The 18,558-nt window shown below is 35.8% G+C and overlaps 3 protein-coding genes and 1 long non-coding RNA gene across 12 annotated transcripts; 2 read left to right on the top strand and 2 right to left on the bottom strand.

Annotated features, from left to right (window-relative positions):
- Positions 1-206: 206 nt before the first annotated feature.
- On the bottom strand, positions 207-1,903 carry LOC103828164. 3 transcript variants are annotated; one of them, XR_625215.3, is made up of 6 exons: positions 1,544-1,901; positions 1,342-1,396; positions 1,144-1,215; positions 883-1,069; positions 662-801; positions 207-528 (listed from the first exon to the last, which is right to left on the bottom strand). It is a non-coding gene; the product is annotated as an uncharacterized LOC103828164 (long non-coding RNA). The 3 variants fall into 3 exon arrangements; XR_625216.3 differs by having other exon boundaries at positions 1,157-1,215; positions 1,544-1,900; XR_004449193.1 differs by having other exon boundaries at positions 883-1,215; positions 1,544-1,903.
- Positions 1,904-1,910: 7 nt separating this feature from the next.
- Positions 1,911-16,860, top strand: LOC103828162 (transcription activator GLK1). Of its 6 annotated transcripts, none has more exons than XM_033274909.1 (7): positions 1,911-6,563; positions 7,373-7,795; positions 8,386-8,526; positions 8,622-8,969; positions 9,192-9,233; positions 9,331-9,450; positions 9,549-9,873. In XM_033274909.1, exons 1-7 carry the CDS (start codon positions 6,507-6,509, stop codon positions 9,702-9,704), a joined length of 1,287 nt encoding a protein of 428 aa, XP_033130800.1. In that variant the 5' UTR covers positions 1,911-6,506; the 3' UTR covers positions 9,705-9,873. The 6 variants fall into 6 exon arrangements, with proteins under 6 accessions (XP_033130800.1, XP_033130798.1, XP_033130797.1 ...); XM_033274907.1 differs by having other exon boundaries at positions 8,383-8,526; XM_033274906.1 differs by having other exon boundaries at positions 7,373-7,801.
- Positions 13,105-14,195, top strand: LOC117126573. Its single transcript, XM_033274913.1, has 2 exons — positions 13,105-13,371; positions 13,641-14,195. Exons 1-2 carry the CDS (start codon positions 13,162-13,164, stop codon positions 13,776-13,778), a joined length of 348 nt encoding a protein of 115 aa, XP_033130804.1. The 5' UTR covers positions 13,105-13,161; the 3' UTR covers positions 13,779-14,195.
- Positions 14,133-16,172, bottom strand: LOC103828161 (B3 domain-containing protein REM5). Of its 2 annotated transcripts, XR_004449191.1 has the most exons (4): positions 15,832-16,172; positions 15,274-15,336; positions 14,722-15,184; positions 14,133-14,640 (listed from the first exon to the last, which is right to left on the bottom strand). XR_004449191.1 is itself a non-coding variant. In XM_033274912.1 (3 exons), exons 1-3 carry the CDS (start codon positions 16,027-16,029, stop codon positions 14,861-14,863), a joined length of 585 nt encoding a protein of 194 aa, XP_033130803.1. In that variant the 5' UTR covers positions 16,030-16,168; the 3' UTR covers positions 14,133-14,860. The 2 variants fall into 2 exon arrangements, 1 of the variants encoding a protein (XP_033130803.1); XM_033274912.1 differs by having other exon boundaries at positions 14,133-15,184; positions 15,832-16,168.
- Positions 16,861-18,558: the final 1,698 nt, after the last annotated feature.

Below are 18,558 nucleotides of genomic sequence, written 5' to 3'. Positions count from 1 at the left end.
ATCAGAAATATTAGAATGGGACTCTCTTATGTTGATTATTAGTATTTATGTGTTTTTATTTACTCCTTACCGCACATAATTTTACAATAGAGATAGACAAGTGTGAAACTTATAAACTTATATTGAATTTGTGGTCTTGAGTCAGTATTATGTGCCATGTTTTATTGCTTTTAAGTTGTGTTACGTGATGACATTTTGTTGAACTGTGAGTCTTAACTTTGATGTATTCATTTGGAGTTGTATTAAACAAGTCTACTTTCGGTCGAGTACACTTCAGTACAGAATATCCAAGAAAATTACATAATACAGCAGTGATACAAAAGCACAATACAATATAGCTAGTACAAAGGCATATAATACAAACACCTATTACCAAAAACTTCATATCCTCCAATTCTAGCCAAAAAATGGTTGCACAATCAGGGCAGTTGAAGCGGCCACAAAGAGTGCAATCAACGATAGAACATAGACTTGGCCAATGAATGTGGCCATGGCTTAAAATACAAGAACTCCATAGACATACTGATGCTGCAAAATTAAACAGAGGAGAGTTGACTTTTAATACACACTCATGGATCTATAAAAGCTATGTCTATCTAGAAAACATAAGTTCGGTAATCTAAAAATCAATTTGCATTAATAAAAGACAAAAATTAGAAACCTGCAATGTCCGTAACAGTTGGTTGTGATACAGTATTGACAGTGGATACAAAGCTTCCGCCTTCTTGCAATTTTCTCGTCTCAGAGAGTTTCAAGATCGCTATTGAAGTCTACAACCGGTGGAGAATCTCTCTTAAACGCCTGTTAAACAAACAAATAAACAAAGTAAGACTCAAATCTTTTTTTGCTCTTATGATTAACAGAATTAAAAGTGGGACCAACCTAGACCGAGCCATGCCAGGACTGTAGGTCAGTCCTCTAAAGTGAAAGTCCCAGCCTGATAACCGATAGGCACCTCACTTGCCAGCAAGCTGTCAATGCCGGTTATGGCAGAAGAATCATCACTACTCTAGCTAGATTGCTTATAGCCTACTCATGATTTCTCTTGAAAAGAGTAGAGAAGTTGAACCTGCAAGGAAAAATCAGACTAGAAATGTCAAGGGAAAACTCCAAGGATTAACTATCAAGTTCAGTGAATATTACGAGCTGAAGTTACAATATTGTTGTGATTAGTTGTTTTGAGGTGGCCCTCTTCTTTCTCAAGCCCTTCAAAAGCTGCAAAAAAAACAACCACTCGAACTTAAACCAGGCCCTTACGGGTAAAACAAAACTGAACTCTGAGATTTATCGAATCAGTTTGTACATTCACACAAGACATGAACCAGATAAAGAGAAAATTACCTCAACAGTTGGATAGAGAGACATACATACACAATGTTCCTTCGCCGGCTCAGATCTGAAAAAAAAAGCAAAAAGTTACTTAACAACGGCACGACTACGACACGACTCTGACAACGACGACGAGACACGACATCGACAAAGACTTCAACAAAGACCAAAATCTGTGAATCAACATGAAACAGAACAAATCGAAGACTACTACCTTACAGAGGGAAGATATAGCAGCAGCAGCGGGACGGCAACCAGTGTAAGCGGCAGAAACGGGTTGACTTCACCGGAAATCGCCCGAGAGAGAGAGAGAGAGAGAGTAACGGCCGCTAGGGTTTGTCTTTTTTTACCAAATGAAGACTAAAAATTGTATTTATATGTCGGGAAAGTTATCCGGTTAGGTTAAAACTTTTCTGGTTTAATACTTGTTAGATTATATTATTTTGGTTAAATTAAATTGTTTCCGGTTCCGTAGACACACAAGTAGGTCTACAATCGGTATGTCTATTACAATTTTTTATATATATATTTATATATTTATATAAATTATTTTTTGTTCTTTATTTATATATATAATTTATTTTTTCTTTATTTTTATAATAAGTTTAATATATGATATCATTTCCGTTTCCATAAAAACAAAATTTAATCAATCTTTTTTGTAATTTCAGGTCTTATTAAACTAAAAAAGACGTCTACTATACCCTAAATTAATCAATTGTATCCTAGTAGACCAAAAAGACGTCTACTATACCCTAAATTTAATTTAAAATTTAAGATTTTTTGTAAATACCAATAAAATAGACTGAAAAGGACGTCTACAGATAAATAGACTTTATTGTAGGTCTACGAAACCCTAAACCCTAAACCACAAATCTCAAACGCTAAATGTTTTGCTTGATAATCAAAAAGTCTCAATTGTACAAAATATAAACTACTAAACATTACTATGCAGATTTAAGATAACAAAACAATAAAAAAAACAAAATCTAAAATCCAACCCTATGAAATCAACTACTAAAAGACATAACATGTAAGAACATTTTGTTTCTAAACTATGAACATTGTCTAACACATGATAACCAAATTAGTATATATTCTTCAAAATTGTTCAATTATATGAAATTTTAATTTATTTAGTTCATATTATCCATTATATTGATGATTAGTTAAAAATATCACAATAATTATTTTTATACATTTTCAAAATTAAATTATTAGATCAAATTAGAGTGTAGACTACAAAATAAGTCTATAAGGTAGACATCGTAGGAAATCTATATATATGTAGACTTCTTTTATTACGTGTAGACTTCCGAAGGATAGAAACGTAAAATACATTTCTGTTTTTTTGTTTGGTCATAAGGGTTAACTAGTATTTTCACTACCCTTTTAGGTTTGTTTTGCATTTGACTGAAAGTGGGGTACACTTTTAGATTTGACTTGAATATTTGGGTTGTTTTTAGCAAAATTCATTTAATTGACTTATCAATTAATATATTGGATGATAGTAACTTTTTGTGAAACTTTCAGAAATGATTCATTCCAAGTAATTTTATTTCAGAACTTGTGCCTACAGGCTCCAGTTGCAGCCTTTTATCTCATTTGTTAGTACATTACTATTGAATTGGACTTAATGGGCCGTTTAGTTAACCAGTTGTGATTCAGAGGCAACCATGTTTGAGCTCATAGTACATTGCCCCAAGGTATGCTTTTAAGTTTTAACATATTGCTATGAGCCATTCTATTAGTGGCCCTATATTTCTTACAAGTTTAGGTGTCTTTCTTCCAAATCGAATGCTTCCCAGTAAACAGTTCGTCATTTTTGAGTGGATGAAGCGATAAGTATTTTGAATGTTGGACTGTCAACGTATTTATATCAAACGAGAAACTCGATCGTACATTACCGTTAATAAATTAGATGAATAGATGTTTTTATGGGAGAAAGAAAACAAAATGAGTTGAAGAAAACTGTATGTAGCTTTCAAGCTCATGGTCCCAACTAGTTGAACACCCAAAGACAAAAGTTTGCTCACCACAAGCACATCTACAGCAAAATAGATTTTTCAATTTTAACACATAAGAAACAATTGAAATACCAAAATATTCGTATTTTAATTATTGGATAGAAGTTATATCATATAACAGTGACAAAAATCTCGTGGGACTATATACAAAGAAAGTATTGTTAAAGTTTACTCGCGCGATTGCACTTGTTGTCTCTTCATACCGACGATATGGGCCCGTACGTCGCGCAGCATGACTTTTATGATCTTCATAAATTTTTGGCTACAACACATTTGTTCCTAAGAGCATCATTAACCTAAAAGGTATGTATTTCTATATTTTATTAATCTTCATGCCACTGAAACGTAAACGTGAACATATAAATCTACAAAATCAATCGGAGGAGACTTAATCGATTGAGCACTAATGATATTGTAATTTAGTTTTTTGTTTCGAGACGAATACATAATGACGCAGTCGAATTTAAAACTAGCTCATGATAATTGCAAGATTTTTTTTTCATTTTCCAGAAGTACAATTTTAGGATGTTGCGTTTTAAACTTATGTTTCAAATAAACTGAAAAAAGCATATGGCCATCTGAATAACTTTTGCATTGCGATCTGCGAACTATGGTATGCTTCTTTTAATAATATGATATGCTATTTACAGCGACAGAGATGATGATTGATTCATCATAATAAATGACACTAGAGGCCAGTCCTTTTACGAAAGTTGCACTTCATTTTTATAAATAACTAATTCCAAGCACACATGATATCACTTCCATTGTTGTTGTTATCAGTTCACATGTGGGTGTGGCCCTTTACATCCACTGATTGTCAATTCTCTAATACCAAATTCAAAATATATGTACATGTATAAATTTTCGTCTCCGATCTCTATATAGATTCAATACTCAATTTCCTTCTCAAGCTGTGTTAGTTCAATTTATATTATTATCGTAGAGTACTCGAGTTCTCTCTTTATTGATATAAGCTAGCTAGTTTTTAATACACACAATGAAACATATATGTGAAAACAGTGAAATTTCCTATCCCGTAAATATTGTCTTTGGAATATATCTACCGTATACGGGAATTGGGGAGGAGATGTGTCGAACTCCTCCTCACCAACGAGTGTAGGACCGTAAACTGAACTAGTTGACTATGTGGTCTTACATAGTTCCAAAAATGCTAAGTTCAATAATTACTGGTTTCCACTTTCTAAATCATAACAATCCAATATGTATAAGCAAGCGTTTATGACCAAACTCTTCGTGATAAACCAAATCAGTTACGTATAAAATAACTAATTTAAAAGCCATTCTATGGGCAGCAACGAAACCACCGTTTAAACTAGCAAATATTTTGAAAAAGACCTTAATCTAGCTAGCTACTCGGTAGAGGCATCCGTGTGTATAGTAAGGGTTTGATATGAGTTCAAATTATGTCTTACGATTCAAATATGTCTAGGTATGTATGAATTAGATTTACACATGTGACATGGCAACGAGCAACATCAATTATTGTAGCTATAGCGAACCCCTTTTAGGTTCCACTTATACGTAAACGAGACAAGTCTGTCCTTTTTGTAAGAGCATCTTCCACAACAACATCATCTGCGAACTTCAGAAAGGGGGTACTCCAGTAAAATTATCTAGACGTTTCCATTTCTATCTACTTGGTACATTTTTCAAAAATCATCAGTTGGCTCTAAAAACCATTCTACCTATAGAGTTGTACGTGATATATAGATATTGACAAATTATAATGTATGATTCCAAATATTAGGTCAAGTGTTACATACACATATAGTAACTTAACCGTCAAGAAGATTAATACTAACCGCTGAAATTATTTACAAAATTCAACCTGCATGTTTCTAATTTAGCTAAATTCAAAACCTTATATATTTTGGAAAAGGTTTTTTTTAGAAAGTTATGCTGACCAGTGGATCAATAATGTTGTGACAGACCAAACACGGTAAAGAGACAAATGCGACATTTAGATATTGAATTTGAACCTATAAAGTTGTGGTTCTGATCTATTCTGGCCACAACTAGCGCTCTCCACTTTCAAAACAGGCAACCCAATTAGCTTTACTAAATAAGTGAGAAAAAATAATTCTGGTAAAATGTTAAATTATTATATCAACATTTTCAGATTTTTACAGAACCAAAAACTTGAAATGAAAGAAGATCAAATCCTAAAATTGAACCAGAGACAAACAGTAGTGAAAGTCCTTAGACGAGGAATGAGTGGAATGGCTGATACAGTTTCCACGAGCTACCGGAAAAAGGCACTTTCAAACGTTGAAACAATAGCTCTTACAGCTTTCAGAACCGACCCACACAACAACACCTACGCAAAGAAACACAACTCGAACTCACAAGGTCATTCAATATCCCCTCACCGGTAGCACAATGCAGAGTCCATAACCAGCAATTCTGTCGTTCGAGGAGGAAAGCCAAATATTACTGACTCAAGCGCTCCAACCCAGAACAGTATACATTCTTATAACCCGAGATCCATATAGAGTAAAGGGTCTGGTTAGGCATATTTGTATGCATTCCTTTGACTCGATTGACTTTATTTAACTTTTAAGTTTTTCGTTCTAATTCTTGTTTAAGGTTGGGTTGGGTTTAAAATTTTTAGTAGGGATATTTTCTTTATCTCTAAATATAAAGTTGTTAACAATTCATCTATGCGACATGATTATTTAAATATAACTACTAACCGAAATTTATGTGAAAAACCAATTTTAACATGTACAAAAAATCCTAGAACTATATAAAATGGTTAATTATTTTTATGTTTTTTATAAAAGTAGAACACCAGAACCTGTTGCGTGTTGCACAGACCCATATCTAGTATATATGTATAAAGAAACATATTTTTATATTAAAGTAATGTATATATTTTTGGTATATATAAAGAAACATATTTTTTCTATTAAGTAAATGGTAGATATGTAGACAATATTGACTATGCTTAGCTTATGATTCCAAAATTGGGCATATATATCAAACATATATTTAGCATTGGGAGAGCAAAGAGGCTTATCAAACATGTCTCGCTCTCTATAATAATACCATATAGCATCTCTCTCTCTCTCAAACTATATTATCGGCTTCATTTAAGTTGGATCTGAAAGAAGTGAAGATTGATCGATGTTAGCTCTCTCTCCGGAAAGGAACTCCACAAGAGATGATGGAGAGTCAGAGTTCCTTGCAACCAGTGGCGGAGCCAGAAAGTTTTTGTACCGGGGTCAAATTTTTTTATCTCCAAATACATAATTTATAACCACGGAAAAACTATAAATATATTATATGATCATTCATATCTTAAAACTTGTTTACCATAATTATTTACTACAATTTAAAATAATTTTGATAAAACAAATCATAAAAGTTTTAGAAATTCATTACTGATGCGATATTGTAATATTATTTTTTGATGATTTTCATTGGCTGATATTTTTTTTGCCGATTCAGAAACTGATCCATTAGTTAACTGATAAATTTACATAATTATTGAATCATAATCATTTTTAGTTTGCTAAAATAAAGAAGAGAGTGTATAACAAAAAAAATAGAACTTATTTAAAAATTATTCGATCAAAAAAAAATTATCTAAAAATTGTTTGGGGAACATGAGAGTTCTTCCTCTTTGCGTTGTCCAGAAAAGAAGTACAAATCCCTTTTTTTCAAATTCGCTCATTATTGGACCTAATACAATTTGGGAGTTATTGAAATATGTAACTAACACTTATTATAAAAACGTGTTTATTGAAATCTAAGCTAAAATTAATATAAATCAAATGTTTAACAAATAAAATAAACATATTATTTATATAATTTTAAATTATCTTCAATCTTTAATGTTTTGTGATTATATTTGTGAAATTATATTTTTAGTGGGGTCAAATTTTCATTTTTAATGGGATCAATACAAATTTTCTTAAATAAAAAAAATATTTTTAAAAAAAGTAGTGGGGTCAGCTGACCCCACACCTCCTTCACTGCCTCCGCCCCTGCTTGCAACGTCGTGTGGATTCAGCATCAACCCCGAGGAGGACTTCCCGGAGTTCGCTATCCACGGAGATCTTCTCGACATCATCGACTTCGATGATCTGTTCGGCGTCGCCGGAGATGTGCTTCCTGACTTGGAGATGGACCCTGAGATCCTAGGCGGAGATTTATCCGTTCACGTGAACGCTTCGTCGACGATTACTACTACAACGTCGTCGTCGGAGAAGACTGAGAGTCAAGGGAAGGCTAATAACAAAAAGGGTATTTCGGGAAAAGGTGAAGAAGTCGTCAGCAAAAGAGATCATAACGAGACTCCTTTGGCGGAGACGGTGGTGAACTATGACGGTGACAGTGGCCGTAAAAGGAAACACTCCTCAACTGGCTCTACCAAGAGCAATCCAATCAGTAACAACGAAGGGAAGCGAAAGGTGAAGGTATACTACCATTTTATTAATCACTTATGATTATATAAACCCTAGCTATATACTGTAGTATATATACTCACCGGTCCAAATGGATTAATTTTTATCAGAAAAGTGGATTGTTCATTCAGCTTTATGATATCATGCCAAAATCTTATGCAATTTATTATTTTCAGACATGTTTCGAAAAACTATGTTAAGACGTCACGTGAATCTTTATATTGTTTATAGTGGAATAATCCATATTGTAAACAAATAATCATGTTCATAACGCCATTTACTTGTTAAAAGTTAGCGCCATTTACCAATCAAAATCATACTATATGTTTAAATTAATATACTTGTGAAAAATTAACGGCATTTATTATTTCGGACATGTTTCGAAAAACTATGTTAGGACGTCACGTGAATCTTTATATTATTTAGAGTGGTAGAATCATATTGAAAACAAAATAATCATGTTCATAACACCATTTTACTTGTTAGCAAAATACTTAACCAATTAAAATCATTTATGTTAAACTTAATAGTATTATTTGAACATATAATAATCAATAGTGGTTGTATATTTGATTGTGGGGATGTCTGTGAAGAAGGTGGATTGGACACCAGAGCTACACAGGAGATTTGTGGAGGCAGTGGAAAAGTTGGGACTGGAGAAAGCTGTTCCTTCTCGTATTCTGGAGCTTATGGGTGTCCACTGCCTCACTCGTCACAACGTCGCTAGCCACCTCCAAGTATTATTCTAGATACAGTCTCCTTTTTCATTATTCCATTTTATAATCAACCAAATTAATTAACGTGTTATTCGTATAAATTATATGTGTACCAGAAGTATAGGTCTCATCGGAAACATTTGGTAGCTCGTGAGGCCGAAGCGGCTAATTGGACACGCAAACGCCATATCTACGGGTTAGACAGCACCGGAGCTAATGCTAATGGTCGGAATAGAAACGGATGGCTCGCACCGGCACCCACTCTCGGGTATCCGCCTCCGCCGCCCGCAGCTGTGGCGTCGCCATCTGTCCACCATCATCATTTTAGACCGTTGCATGTGTGGGGACATCCCACGGTTGACCAGTCTGTCATGCCGCACGTGTGGCCCAAACACTTGTCTCCTCCGTCCACTGCCATGGCTACTCCACCGTTTTGGGTCTCGGATACTCCCTACTGGCCTAGAGTGAGTTCTCGTTTGTCCTTTTTAAATTTTAAGTTTCCGCATAAACACTTTTTTATATATAAATACTTAAATTGTTATCACATGTTTGTTATTTTAAATTCAAATAGACTATTTATGTTTATGCCCGAACTAACTTAATTTAAACCTCATGATTTAATCCAACGCCTACCAAAAATTTACGAATAAATTAATTGCTTAAGTACTGACACCGAGTTTTTGTAGAGTCATAACGGGACGACTCCGTATTTGCCGACCGTAGCTACGGTAATGAACCAACATATTTAAGGTTTTCTTATATATGCCGTTTTGCTCTTATATATATATATATATGTTTTAAGTCATTTTTTTGCTGATTATGTAGAGGTTTACGACACCGCCTGTTGCTGGAATCCCACAGGCTCTGCCGTCACATCACATGGTATACAACTACAAACCAGATCATGGTTTTGGTGGTCCTCGTTCTCTGGTGGACTTACATCCGGTAATTAAGATTCCTATAAATAATGGATATTGATTGTTGTCGAAATTGGCTTTTCTTATTCGCTAATTTATTATAATCATGTTTATGTGTATATATAGTCAAAAGAGAGCGTAGATGCAGCCATAGGAGATGTACTGACGAGGCCATGGCTGCCACTTCCGTTGGGGTTGAAGCCACCAGCTGTTGACGGCGTTATAACGGAGCTTCACCGTCACGGTATCTCCGATGTTCCTCCAGCCGCGTCTTGTGCCTGAACCAGCCAAGCACCGGAGGCAAGCTGAACCAAAAAAATTCGACGACATGTCTTTCGATTTTGTATCTTTTTTTTTTCAAGGGTTGTTTTTGTTATAGCCCTTGTTGAGTGTAGAGATCTGTGTCTTTCTTGACCGTCCCATATAACTAATAAGGAGATATTTTGACATATCGGGTGCTTGGTACACACTTCTCTAAATAACGGGACATCACCTCATTTGTCCATCCTCCTCATCACTCAATCTCCTATACCTACTAAAATCATCTATACCCATAACTCTTTAATGAATTGTGGAAAGACTAAACTGACCTTGATTTGGGGGGGATGGGTTGAATGAAAATCGAAAATTGTAATGTGATTGGGTTGGGTTTGTGATTGAAATCGTTGGTTTGGGAAGTTTGGTTAATGGTTTTATTAAAAAAAAATTAATTGAGAAAAGCTTAATCTTCTTCCTCCCCCCCCCCCCCCGCAGCTCCCCCCGCTCCCCTCCCCGAGCAGCTCCCTCCCCCATCCCCGCTCCCCCATCCGGCTCTGTCGCCGCAGCTTCTCTCCTCCTCCTCCATTTTCAAAGTGTTTCCGGAGGTCTAGAGTTGGGTATTGCAGGTAAACTCAGGTCCCCCAACTTCTCTTGAGAAATGCATGTATTTGGAATCGAGCTAGGAGCAATGCACAACGGCATTGTTTAGTTGATGGGTCAATTAGTATAGCGATTTGGTATAAAATGCATTAATGTTGTTGAATTAAACGTTGAATTAAACGGCTGCGGAGAATGAAACGGCTGCGGAGACTGATACCGTACATCCAACCGCCGATAAGTATGTTGAAGAGCCACCTGCAATAGTACGGAGTAGTTGTATAGAAGAATGGGGCGATGGTTTGAGTCTTAATAAACATGACGAATTTCCAAGTAAGAAGGCAATTCAGGAGATGGTGGATAGAGCTGCATATTGTGAATGTTATCGTTATGTCACTAAAAAGTCAGATCGAAATCGATTGGTGATAACATGTTCGCAAGCTGACTGCAAATGGGTAATACGAGCTTCAAGGATTGCTGGGACAGAAATTTTCTCAATAAAAAGCTACACGAAGATGCATACATGCTCGCGGACACAACAAAGTGACAGCAACGACAAGAGAAGAGCGTCAGCAGAAGTAGTGGCAAGTTTTTTGAATGAGGAATTCCCAGGAGATGTGCAAACTCCAACTCCAAAAGATATTAAGGCTCTGGTTAAGTCCAAACTTGGTGTCATGATATCCTACTACACAGCATTGCGTGGAAAGAATTTGGCTTCTTGTGATACACGTGGTAGTCCGGAAGATAGCTACAGGATGATGTATAGCTATTTGTTCATGTTAGAGAAAATGAACACGGGAACAAAAACTAGTGTGAAATTGGATGACTCAGGTAAATTCAAGTACCTCTTCATAGCGTTGGGAGCTTGCATTGAAGGGTTTGCAGTTATGAGAAAAGTGATTGTTGTCGATGCAACATGGCTGAAGAACGGATATGGGGGTGTTCTAATTTTTGCCAAAGCTCAAGATCCTAACCGTCATTGCTATCCACTTGCGTTTGCTGTACTTGATGGAGAGAATCATGCTAGTTGGACCTGGGTTTTTGAGATGCTTAGAAGCGTTATACCAGACTCTTCTGAACTGGTTTTCATGAGTGATAGAAATCCAAGTCTGGTATTTGCAATAGCAAACGTGTACCCTCAGGCTCACCATGGTCATTGTTTATGGCATTTGAAGGAAAATGTTAAAGGGCATGCTTCTAACGTCACCAAAGATGTAGTCGGGCATAGATTCATGGAGTTGGGAAAGATGTACACAATGGCTGATTTCAATGCTGCTTACGAAAGATTTAAGCTAAGGTTCCCTTCAGCTTACACGTATGTGGAGGAGAAAACTGAAAAAGACAAATGGGCAAGGGTTTTTTTCCCACGTGACAGGTACAACTTGGACACAAGCAACAGCGTGGAATCAATGAACAAAGTGTTTAGAGAGGCAAGGAGGTGGGCCTTGATACCAATGCTGGATTGTATCATTAGGACATTCTCTGATTGGTTTAATCAACGTCGGAAGGATGCTGTTTCACAATCATTGGGTACCATGCTAGTGCCTCTGGTTGAGAACTACTTGCACGATCTATGGGTTCTTGCGCGAACGCTACCTGTGCGGGAGCTTAATAGTTATGAGCTAGAGTACGAGGTCAAGGATAGTCATGGGAAGATGTTTTTGACGAACTTGATTGCCAAAACTTGTACTTGCAAGGTGTGGGATTATGAAAAGATTCCTTGTCTGCACGGACTGGCTGCTTATATCTATTACACTAATGAGGTGGATAATGGGGGTGGTAGGAGCCGTGATATCAACATAGTATATCATGAGTTGTGCTCAAAATACTATTGGACGGAACTGTGGGCATTGGCGTATTGCAGGACAATTTATGCTGTGCCAGACATGTCTGTATGGGAAGTCCCGGATCACATCAGGGAGCTGAAGATCATACCTCCGGATCCTATCAAGCGGAAGGGAAGGAAAAGAGTTAATAGACTTCCATCTGGTGGAGAACGCCGTAGGAGGACACAGAACAAAAAGCGGCCTAGGCAAAATTTTGGTTTCAATTGGCTGTTATTTGGAAATGGTTCAAGCCCTTCAGAGCAGAACACGGCCTAACCACAACTTGTTACTCTGTAATTTGTATTTTTTTTGGAAAACTCTGGAAAACTATTTTATCATCTTTGTAAAACTGCATTGTGTTTCGAGTGTGACATTATTATTATGTAGATGGAAACTTGATTCGTTATGACATTTACTATTATGATTACTCTAGTCTGACTAATAATTCAATTAAACATGTTTTTTTCAAAACTTTCTCAAAAATTATGAAAACTCTTACTATCTCCATAATAAACCTTATAGTTTCACTCACACTTTGTGAATGAAGAACATGTCACAAAAGAGATTATCAGGTAATGTTTGTTTCCCAAATATTTGTGCAGTGAACAAGATAAATATCATGTTCAAGTACTAAAATCGAAAGTAAAACAAGAAAACCAAACTGAAAGCACTGGTAACACTGAATAAATTATAAACCACAGAAAGTACAACAATGAGCAAATCTCGTAAAACTAGTATCTTATGTAAAACTAAGAACAAATTTCGGGGAGGGAAATGAAATTACATTGGCGCCAAAACATATGAGGGAAAATAATTATTTTAATTATTTTAACTATTTTCATTTTTTTTCTCTATTTTCTTCCATTTCCCCTCTATGTCACGTCCCATCTCTCTCTCTCTCCACTCCATCCCTCTACTTCTCTCCCTCCTCCCCTTCTTTACCGAGCCATCTCTCTCTCTCTCTCTCTCTCTCTCTCTCCACTCCACTCCATCCCTCATTCCTCTCTCTCGATCTCTTTCGGTTTCTCCCATTTCTCTCTGACAGTAATAACTGAAGCATGACTCATCCCGACGAGGAGTACAGTCACATGAAGGCCTTGAAGAGACACAACGACATGCTTGGTTTCGTGGCTGATGCGCAGTACGGCGTCCCGACCAAGTGCCCGTGTGGTGGAGGTATCATTCCCGAGGTATCTCCGTGTAACAAGTTTCCCAATGATTTTGATACGCAACCTGGAAGGAGGTACTTCACCTGCAAAAACTTTGAGGTAATTTTCATGTTGTGCAAAACTGGTAAAACTTGTATGACTAGAACCTGCTAAGCAGGTAAAACTTGCATAACTTGCTAGGAAAACTAGGAAAACTAGGAAAATTAGGAAAACTAGGAAAACTAGGAAAACTAGGAAAACTAGAAAAACTAGAAAAAACTAGGAAAACTAGAAAAACTAGAAAAAACTAGAAAAACTAGAAAACTAGGAAAACTGGTAAAACTGGAAAACTTGAAAAACTTGTATAACTTGTGATAAAACTTGTGCAGAATAATGGTCTCCACTTTCGTACGCCGTGGGTGATCGCGATTCAGGACGAGGTTACTAAGTTAGTAGACCGTGTCAAAGAGATGGCTGAGGAGATTGATCGCCTCAAGGCTCAGCTTTACCAACTCCACCGTCCATGATCCCATCTTGTTGCTCTAAGTTATTGTTGTTCTAAGTTGTTGTTGTTCTATGTCTTATGATGGTACTTTGATCCATGTTGCTACTTTCCTTCTCTATGTGTGTGTCTTATGACTCTATGTGTGTGTCTTATGACTTAAACTATCTATCTAATGTTTATGTGTTTTGTGGTTTACTTCTCTATGCGTGTGTCTTGTGACATTATACTAAAATAACAAGTTTGCAACATCAAACCAAAATCAAGAAAATGATTAACTAAAAGTCGAAAAATGATTAACTAAAGTCACAGACCAAATCTATATTATCATTCAGGACGTGAAAATGATTAACCAAAAGTCGAAACTCTATATAACTAATTGACATGAAAATGATTAACTAAAAGTTTGCAACATCAAACCGAAATAACAAGTTCAAAGTACCATCAAATCAAAATAACAAGTTGAAAGTACCAAAAAGCAAACATATAAAAGACACACAAAATAAGTTCAAAGCACAAGACATTGTGCTCTTAAGATCAAGTCACAACCAACATAGACGCGTCCCCAACTAGAACACATGATCTTCCTAGTTCACCCGGGAGGAAGAAGCAATGTCACCTGCAGATTTAAGACACTCCTTACTTGGAGAACAGACACACATCAATGGCAAAGTGTTCCCATCTCCAACCACATTGAAGACAAAGCTGTCTCCAATGTGGCATTTGTTTTCAGCACAGAACTTTCTCCACCCTTTGATGTAGTAGAAGCCGCCTGATTCGTTAAATCGCATTGACACATTCCACGCCTTTCCCTCTATGTTCACTAGTTTCGCCTTATTGCATTCTTTGTTCAGAGCATTACAACCAGTAGCCCCCACAGGGAGATCCTGCAACAAAAGAACATAAACATATGTGTCAGAACAACATAAAGATGTGTAAGTACACAAAAGAACACTCGTTTCACTCACAAGTTTGTCTTCACGGACATTAGAATCCGTGACCTCAGCCTTAAAACAGTAGTCCCACGAGTAAGAAAACCTAGCCCCTGTTCCTGCTGAAACACAAGAAACAAACAACAACTTCAAAAAACCTCATAAGTAACCTATGCTAGTACGGTGACTTTGAATCACACTTACTATTGTTCTGGTGGTCATGTGCTTCTTCCATTGAGTTGGGATATGTGTACTGGATGTCACAGCAGCTCGGACCAAAGGGAGTGACGTGAAAGACCATGGAACCTTTGAGTTTGAAGATGACAATGTCTCCTATTCGAAGGTCATGTGCCTCAGCGAACTTCTTCCAACCTCGGGTGAGTCGCCTCTCTTCTTGTATCACTTGCCATGTTTGATCCATAGCGTCGGATGTTAGTGTCCATGTGTTCCCATTCGTCTTCCCTTGGATGTGCTTGGAGAAAAATACAATGGGTATTGTCTGCAATCAAGATTTGAGGTAAGTTACACAAACAAGGAAGAAATCAGGTCCTTGCAATCAAGAAAAGGCAATACAGAGAGTGTGTTTACCAAGTGAGTCTGGAATCCAGGAAGCAAAGGTTGGAAGAAATGAGGTTCTTGCGGTTGCACCATCTGCAAACAAGAAACAAAAGCTAGACAAAGTTAGACGCATGTCAAGGAACTTGCTAAAGTCACAGACCAAATCTATATCATTCTATATCATTTTCAGTTTTATTTAACCATTTGCTAAAACCGAAAACTAGCAAATGAACTCAATCAAGCATCATGAACTCCATCGACTGAGCTAGCATAAAATTCTCAATCAAGAATCATGCACTCGATATAACCAAAACTAGCGTCATGAACTCGATCAACAGATCTAATTCATGAACTCAATCAATCAAATACGCTAAGCAAAGCCGTCACTCGATCGATGGACCGAATCTAAAAAACCCTAAGCAACTTAATTAACCATTTGGTGGTGTCGCCATCTAAAAAACCCTAAGCAACACTAAACAAAGCCGACGTTTTCTCCAACCCTAAAGAAATGAACCGACGTTTTGTAGTTTCTTCATAAAAATGGTAAACTCGATCGATGGAGAAACAGAACCGACGAGGAAGACATACCTTCGGTTGTGTCGCTATCGGTGGGATTGGCCGTTGCTGGTCAGGAGTCTCCTCTTCGGTGGGATTGGCCGTCGCTGGTGGGGGTAGCGGGGATCTCCCTCGGTTGTGTCGCCGAAGTGTCGAGAGAGGGAAGGGCTTCCCGAAAATGAGAGGGAATCGGGTCTGGTTTGAGGATTTAAGATAGGGAATTGGTACCATTCGGTTTTTGGAATTTCGGGTCGAAATTAGGGATTGGTTCGTGGTTCAACTCAATTCGGTTATTCCTTTGGTTAGGGTAGGTACAACCGGTAAATACTTCAAATGTTCTAGGGTTAAATGTAATTTCCGGCTTTTTATTTAACTTACCATTTTTGTTTTGTTTTCATGTCTTACGGAGATTAGAGATATAGCTGGGTGGGTATAGGAGATGATGTCCCCTAAATAACGCAAATAAATGACATATATCCATCATATATAGGGATAGGCGTGGATTCGCTCCGACTCACTTGAGCTCATCAGAGCCATTAACTCGAACACATACCCTATGGAGCTCTATGGAGTTCTCAAGGACATCGAGTTTCTATCTGCATCTTTTGATTTTATCTACTTTTCTCACATTTCTAGATCGTGTAACTCTCGAGCTGATTCACTAGCAAAGAATGCTCTGTTATGTGATCCCTCTATCATATACTGAACCTTTTATCTAATATATTGAAGTAGTTGTTCAAAAAAAAAATAGGGATAGGCGTTCGGGTCGGTTCAGATGCTTTGGATTTTCGGATGGAGAGATACATGATCCGTTCGGGTTATTTTATACTTCGGTTCGGACTCGAATTTTTAAGGTTCATGTTCGGGTTATTTCAGATTCGGGTGTAACAAATAATTTTTTTATGTATCCTTGATTTGACGTTATGAGATCAGAAACATTACTGTTATTGCAGTTAAAATATTGAACAACTAGATTTATGATCTTTCTGATTTGTTATTACGTTGAGAAACATGAGCTTGTATTCTTTTTCTTTGTGTAATTTCTATTTGTATTATCTTGAATAGAAAATGGTAAAGAATTCATCTATTCATAAATCAAAATCAAATAGACATCAAAATCAAGCAGAAATCAAACATGGATAATCATGAATGTCTGAGTTCATGCATGTTTAAAGAACAAAGAAAAAATAAATCGCAATCCTACCTGTAATCAAACATAAATCAAAAGCGCAAAATATAGTGATTCATACATGTAATTGGTCATAAAATGAATTTGAATATGTACTGAACATATACATTGATGAAGGAGAAGACGAAAAGATGAATGAGAATGGAAGATGTAAGTTGAGGGTTAGTAATATATATATTGGGATACTTCGGGTAATTGGTTTGGATATCATATATAATCGATTAGGTATCCGGACTGATTGAATCCTAAACCCGTTTGGGTTTTTTTTTAACTTCGGTTCGGTTTTAAGTTCACGTTTTTCGGGTCGGTTCGGATTCGGGTTTCGGTTAATATGCCTATGCCTAATCATATATATCCTCTCTAGCCGTCTAGTGGATTGCTTGCTGGAATTCCATATGAAAATTGTTGGAAAAAAAAAACGTAACTAGATGCGCCGTGTAAGATCTTGAAGCCATGGTGGACCTCCTAAAGAGAGGTATGACTGTCAGCCGCCTGGTGGTTTAGAACCTGAATTATCTTTAAATAGTTTTGAAATAGAACAATTTTTTATCCAAATGATACGTAATGACGGAACTCGCACTACAAGAAAACAGCGACATACTGAGGGAAAAAATCGTCGGTATGTCGTCGGAATAACGCTATTCCGACGACATACCGACGAAAAAAGTCCTCGGAAATAACTCCTCGGAAATTCATTTTTCCTCGGAAATCCCTCGGAAATTTCCGACGGAATTCCGAGGAAATGAATTTCCGAGGAAATTCCGAGGACCACAAGTTCGTCGGAAAGTCCTCGGAATATTCCGAGGAAGATGTCGTCGGAATATCCCGAGGGATACACTTCCTCGGAATATTTCCAAAATTAAAAAAAAAATATAAATTTATTTTTTTAAATTGAAATTCGAAAATATAAAATTAAAATTGAAATAGAAAACATATTTAAAATACAAAAAATAATAAAATAGCTTTTATAAATAAAAAAAAATGTTTTTTAAATTCAAAATTAGTTATAATAAATATAAATATTTTTATAAATATGAAATCATCTTTTTATAAATACAAAATAGTTTTTATAAATACAAAAAATAATAAAATAGTGTTTATAAATCAAAAAAATGTTTTATAAATACAAAATTAGTTTTAATAAATATAAATATTTTTATAAATATGAAATCATCTTTTTATAAATACAAAATAGTTTTTATAAATACAAAAAATAATAAAATAGTGTTTATAAATAAAAAAAATGTTTTATAAATACAAAATTAGTTTTAATAAATATAAATATTTTTATAGATATGAAATCATCTTTTTATAAAAATAAAATAGTTTTTATAAATACAAAAATAATAAAATAGTGTTTATAAATCAACAAATGTTTTATAAATACAAAATTAGTTTTATAAATATAAATATTTTTATAGATATGAAATCATCTTTTTATAAATACAAAATAGCTTTTATAAATACAAAAAATAATAAAATAGTGTTTATAAATCAAAAAAATGTTTTATAAATACAAAATTAGTTTTAAAATATGAAATCATCTTTTATAAATCCAAAAATCGAATTTA

Source organism: Brassica rapa, chromosome A07 (assembly GCF_000309985.2).
Source record: "Brassica rapa cultivar Chiifu-401-42 chromosome A07, CAAS_Brap_v3.01, whole genome shotgun sequence".
NCBI lineage: Eukaryota > Viridiplantae > Streptophyta > Magnoliopsida > Brassicales > Brassicaceae > Brassica > Brassica rapa.
This window is presented reverse-complemented; position numbering and strand designations above follow the sequence as displayed.

Excerpts from the sequence above, each read along its gene's own strand:
- LOC103828162 (XM_009103765.3), top strand. The coding sequence starts at position 6,507 with ATGTTAGCTCTCTCTCCGGAAAGGAACTCCACAAGAGATGATGGAGAG. Across the intron at positions 6,564-7,372 it reads ATGATGGAGAGTCAGAGTTC|CTTGCAACGTCGTGTGGATT; the intron begins CTTGCAACCAGT and ends CCTCCGCCCCTG. Across the intron at positions 9,451-9,548 it reads CTCTGGTGGACTTACATCCG|TCAAAAGAGAGCGTAGATGC; the intron begins GTAATTAAGATT and ends GTGTATATATAG.
- LOC117126573 (XM_033274913.1), top strand. The coding sequence starts at position 13,162 with ATGACTCATCCCGACGAGGAGTACAGTCACATGAAGGCCTTGAAGAGA. Across the intron at positions 13,372-13,640 it reads TCACCTGCAAAAACTTTGAG|AATAATGGTCTCCACTTTCG; the intron begins GTAATTTTCATG and ends AAACTTGTGCAG.
- LOC103828161 (XM_033274912.1), bottom strand. The coding sequence starts at position 16,029 with ATGGTACCAATTCCCTATCTTAAATCCTCAAACCAGACCCGATTCCCT. Across the intron at positions 15,337-15,831 it reads CGATAGCGACACAACCGAAG|ATGGTGCAACCGCAAGAACC; the intron begins GTATGTCTTCCT and ends TCTTGTTTGCAG. Across the intron at positions 15,185-15,273 it reads CTGGATTCCAGACTCACTTG|ACAATACCCATTGTATTTTT; the intron begins GTAAACACACTC and ends TCTTGATTGCAG.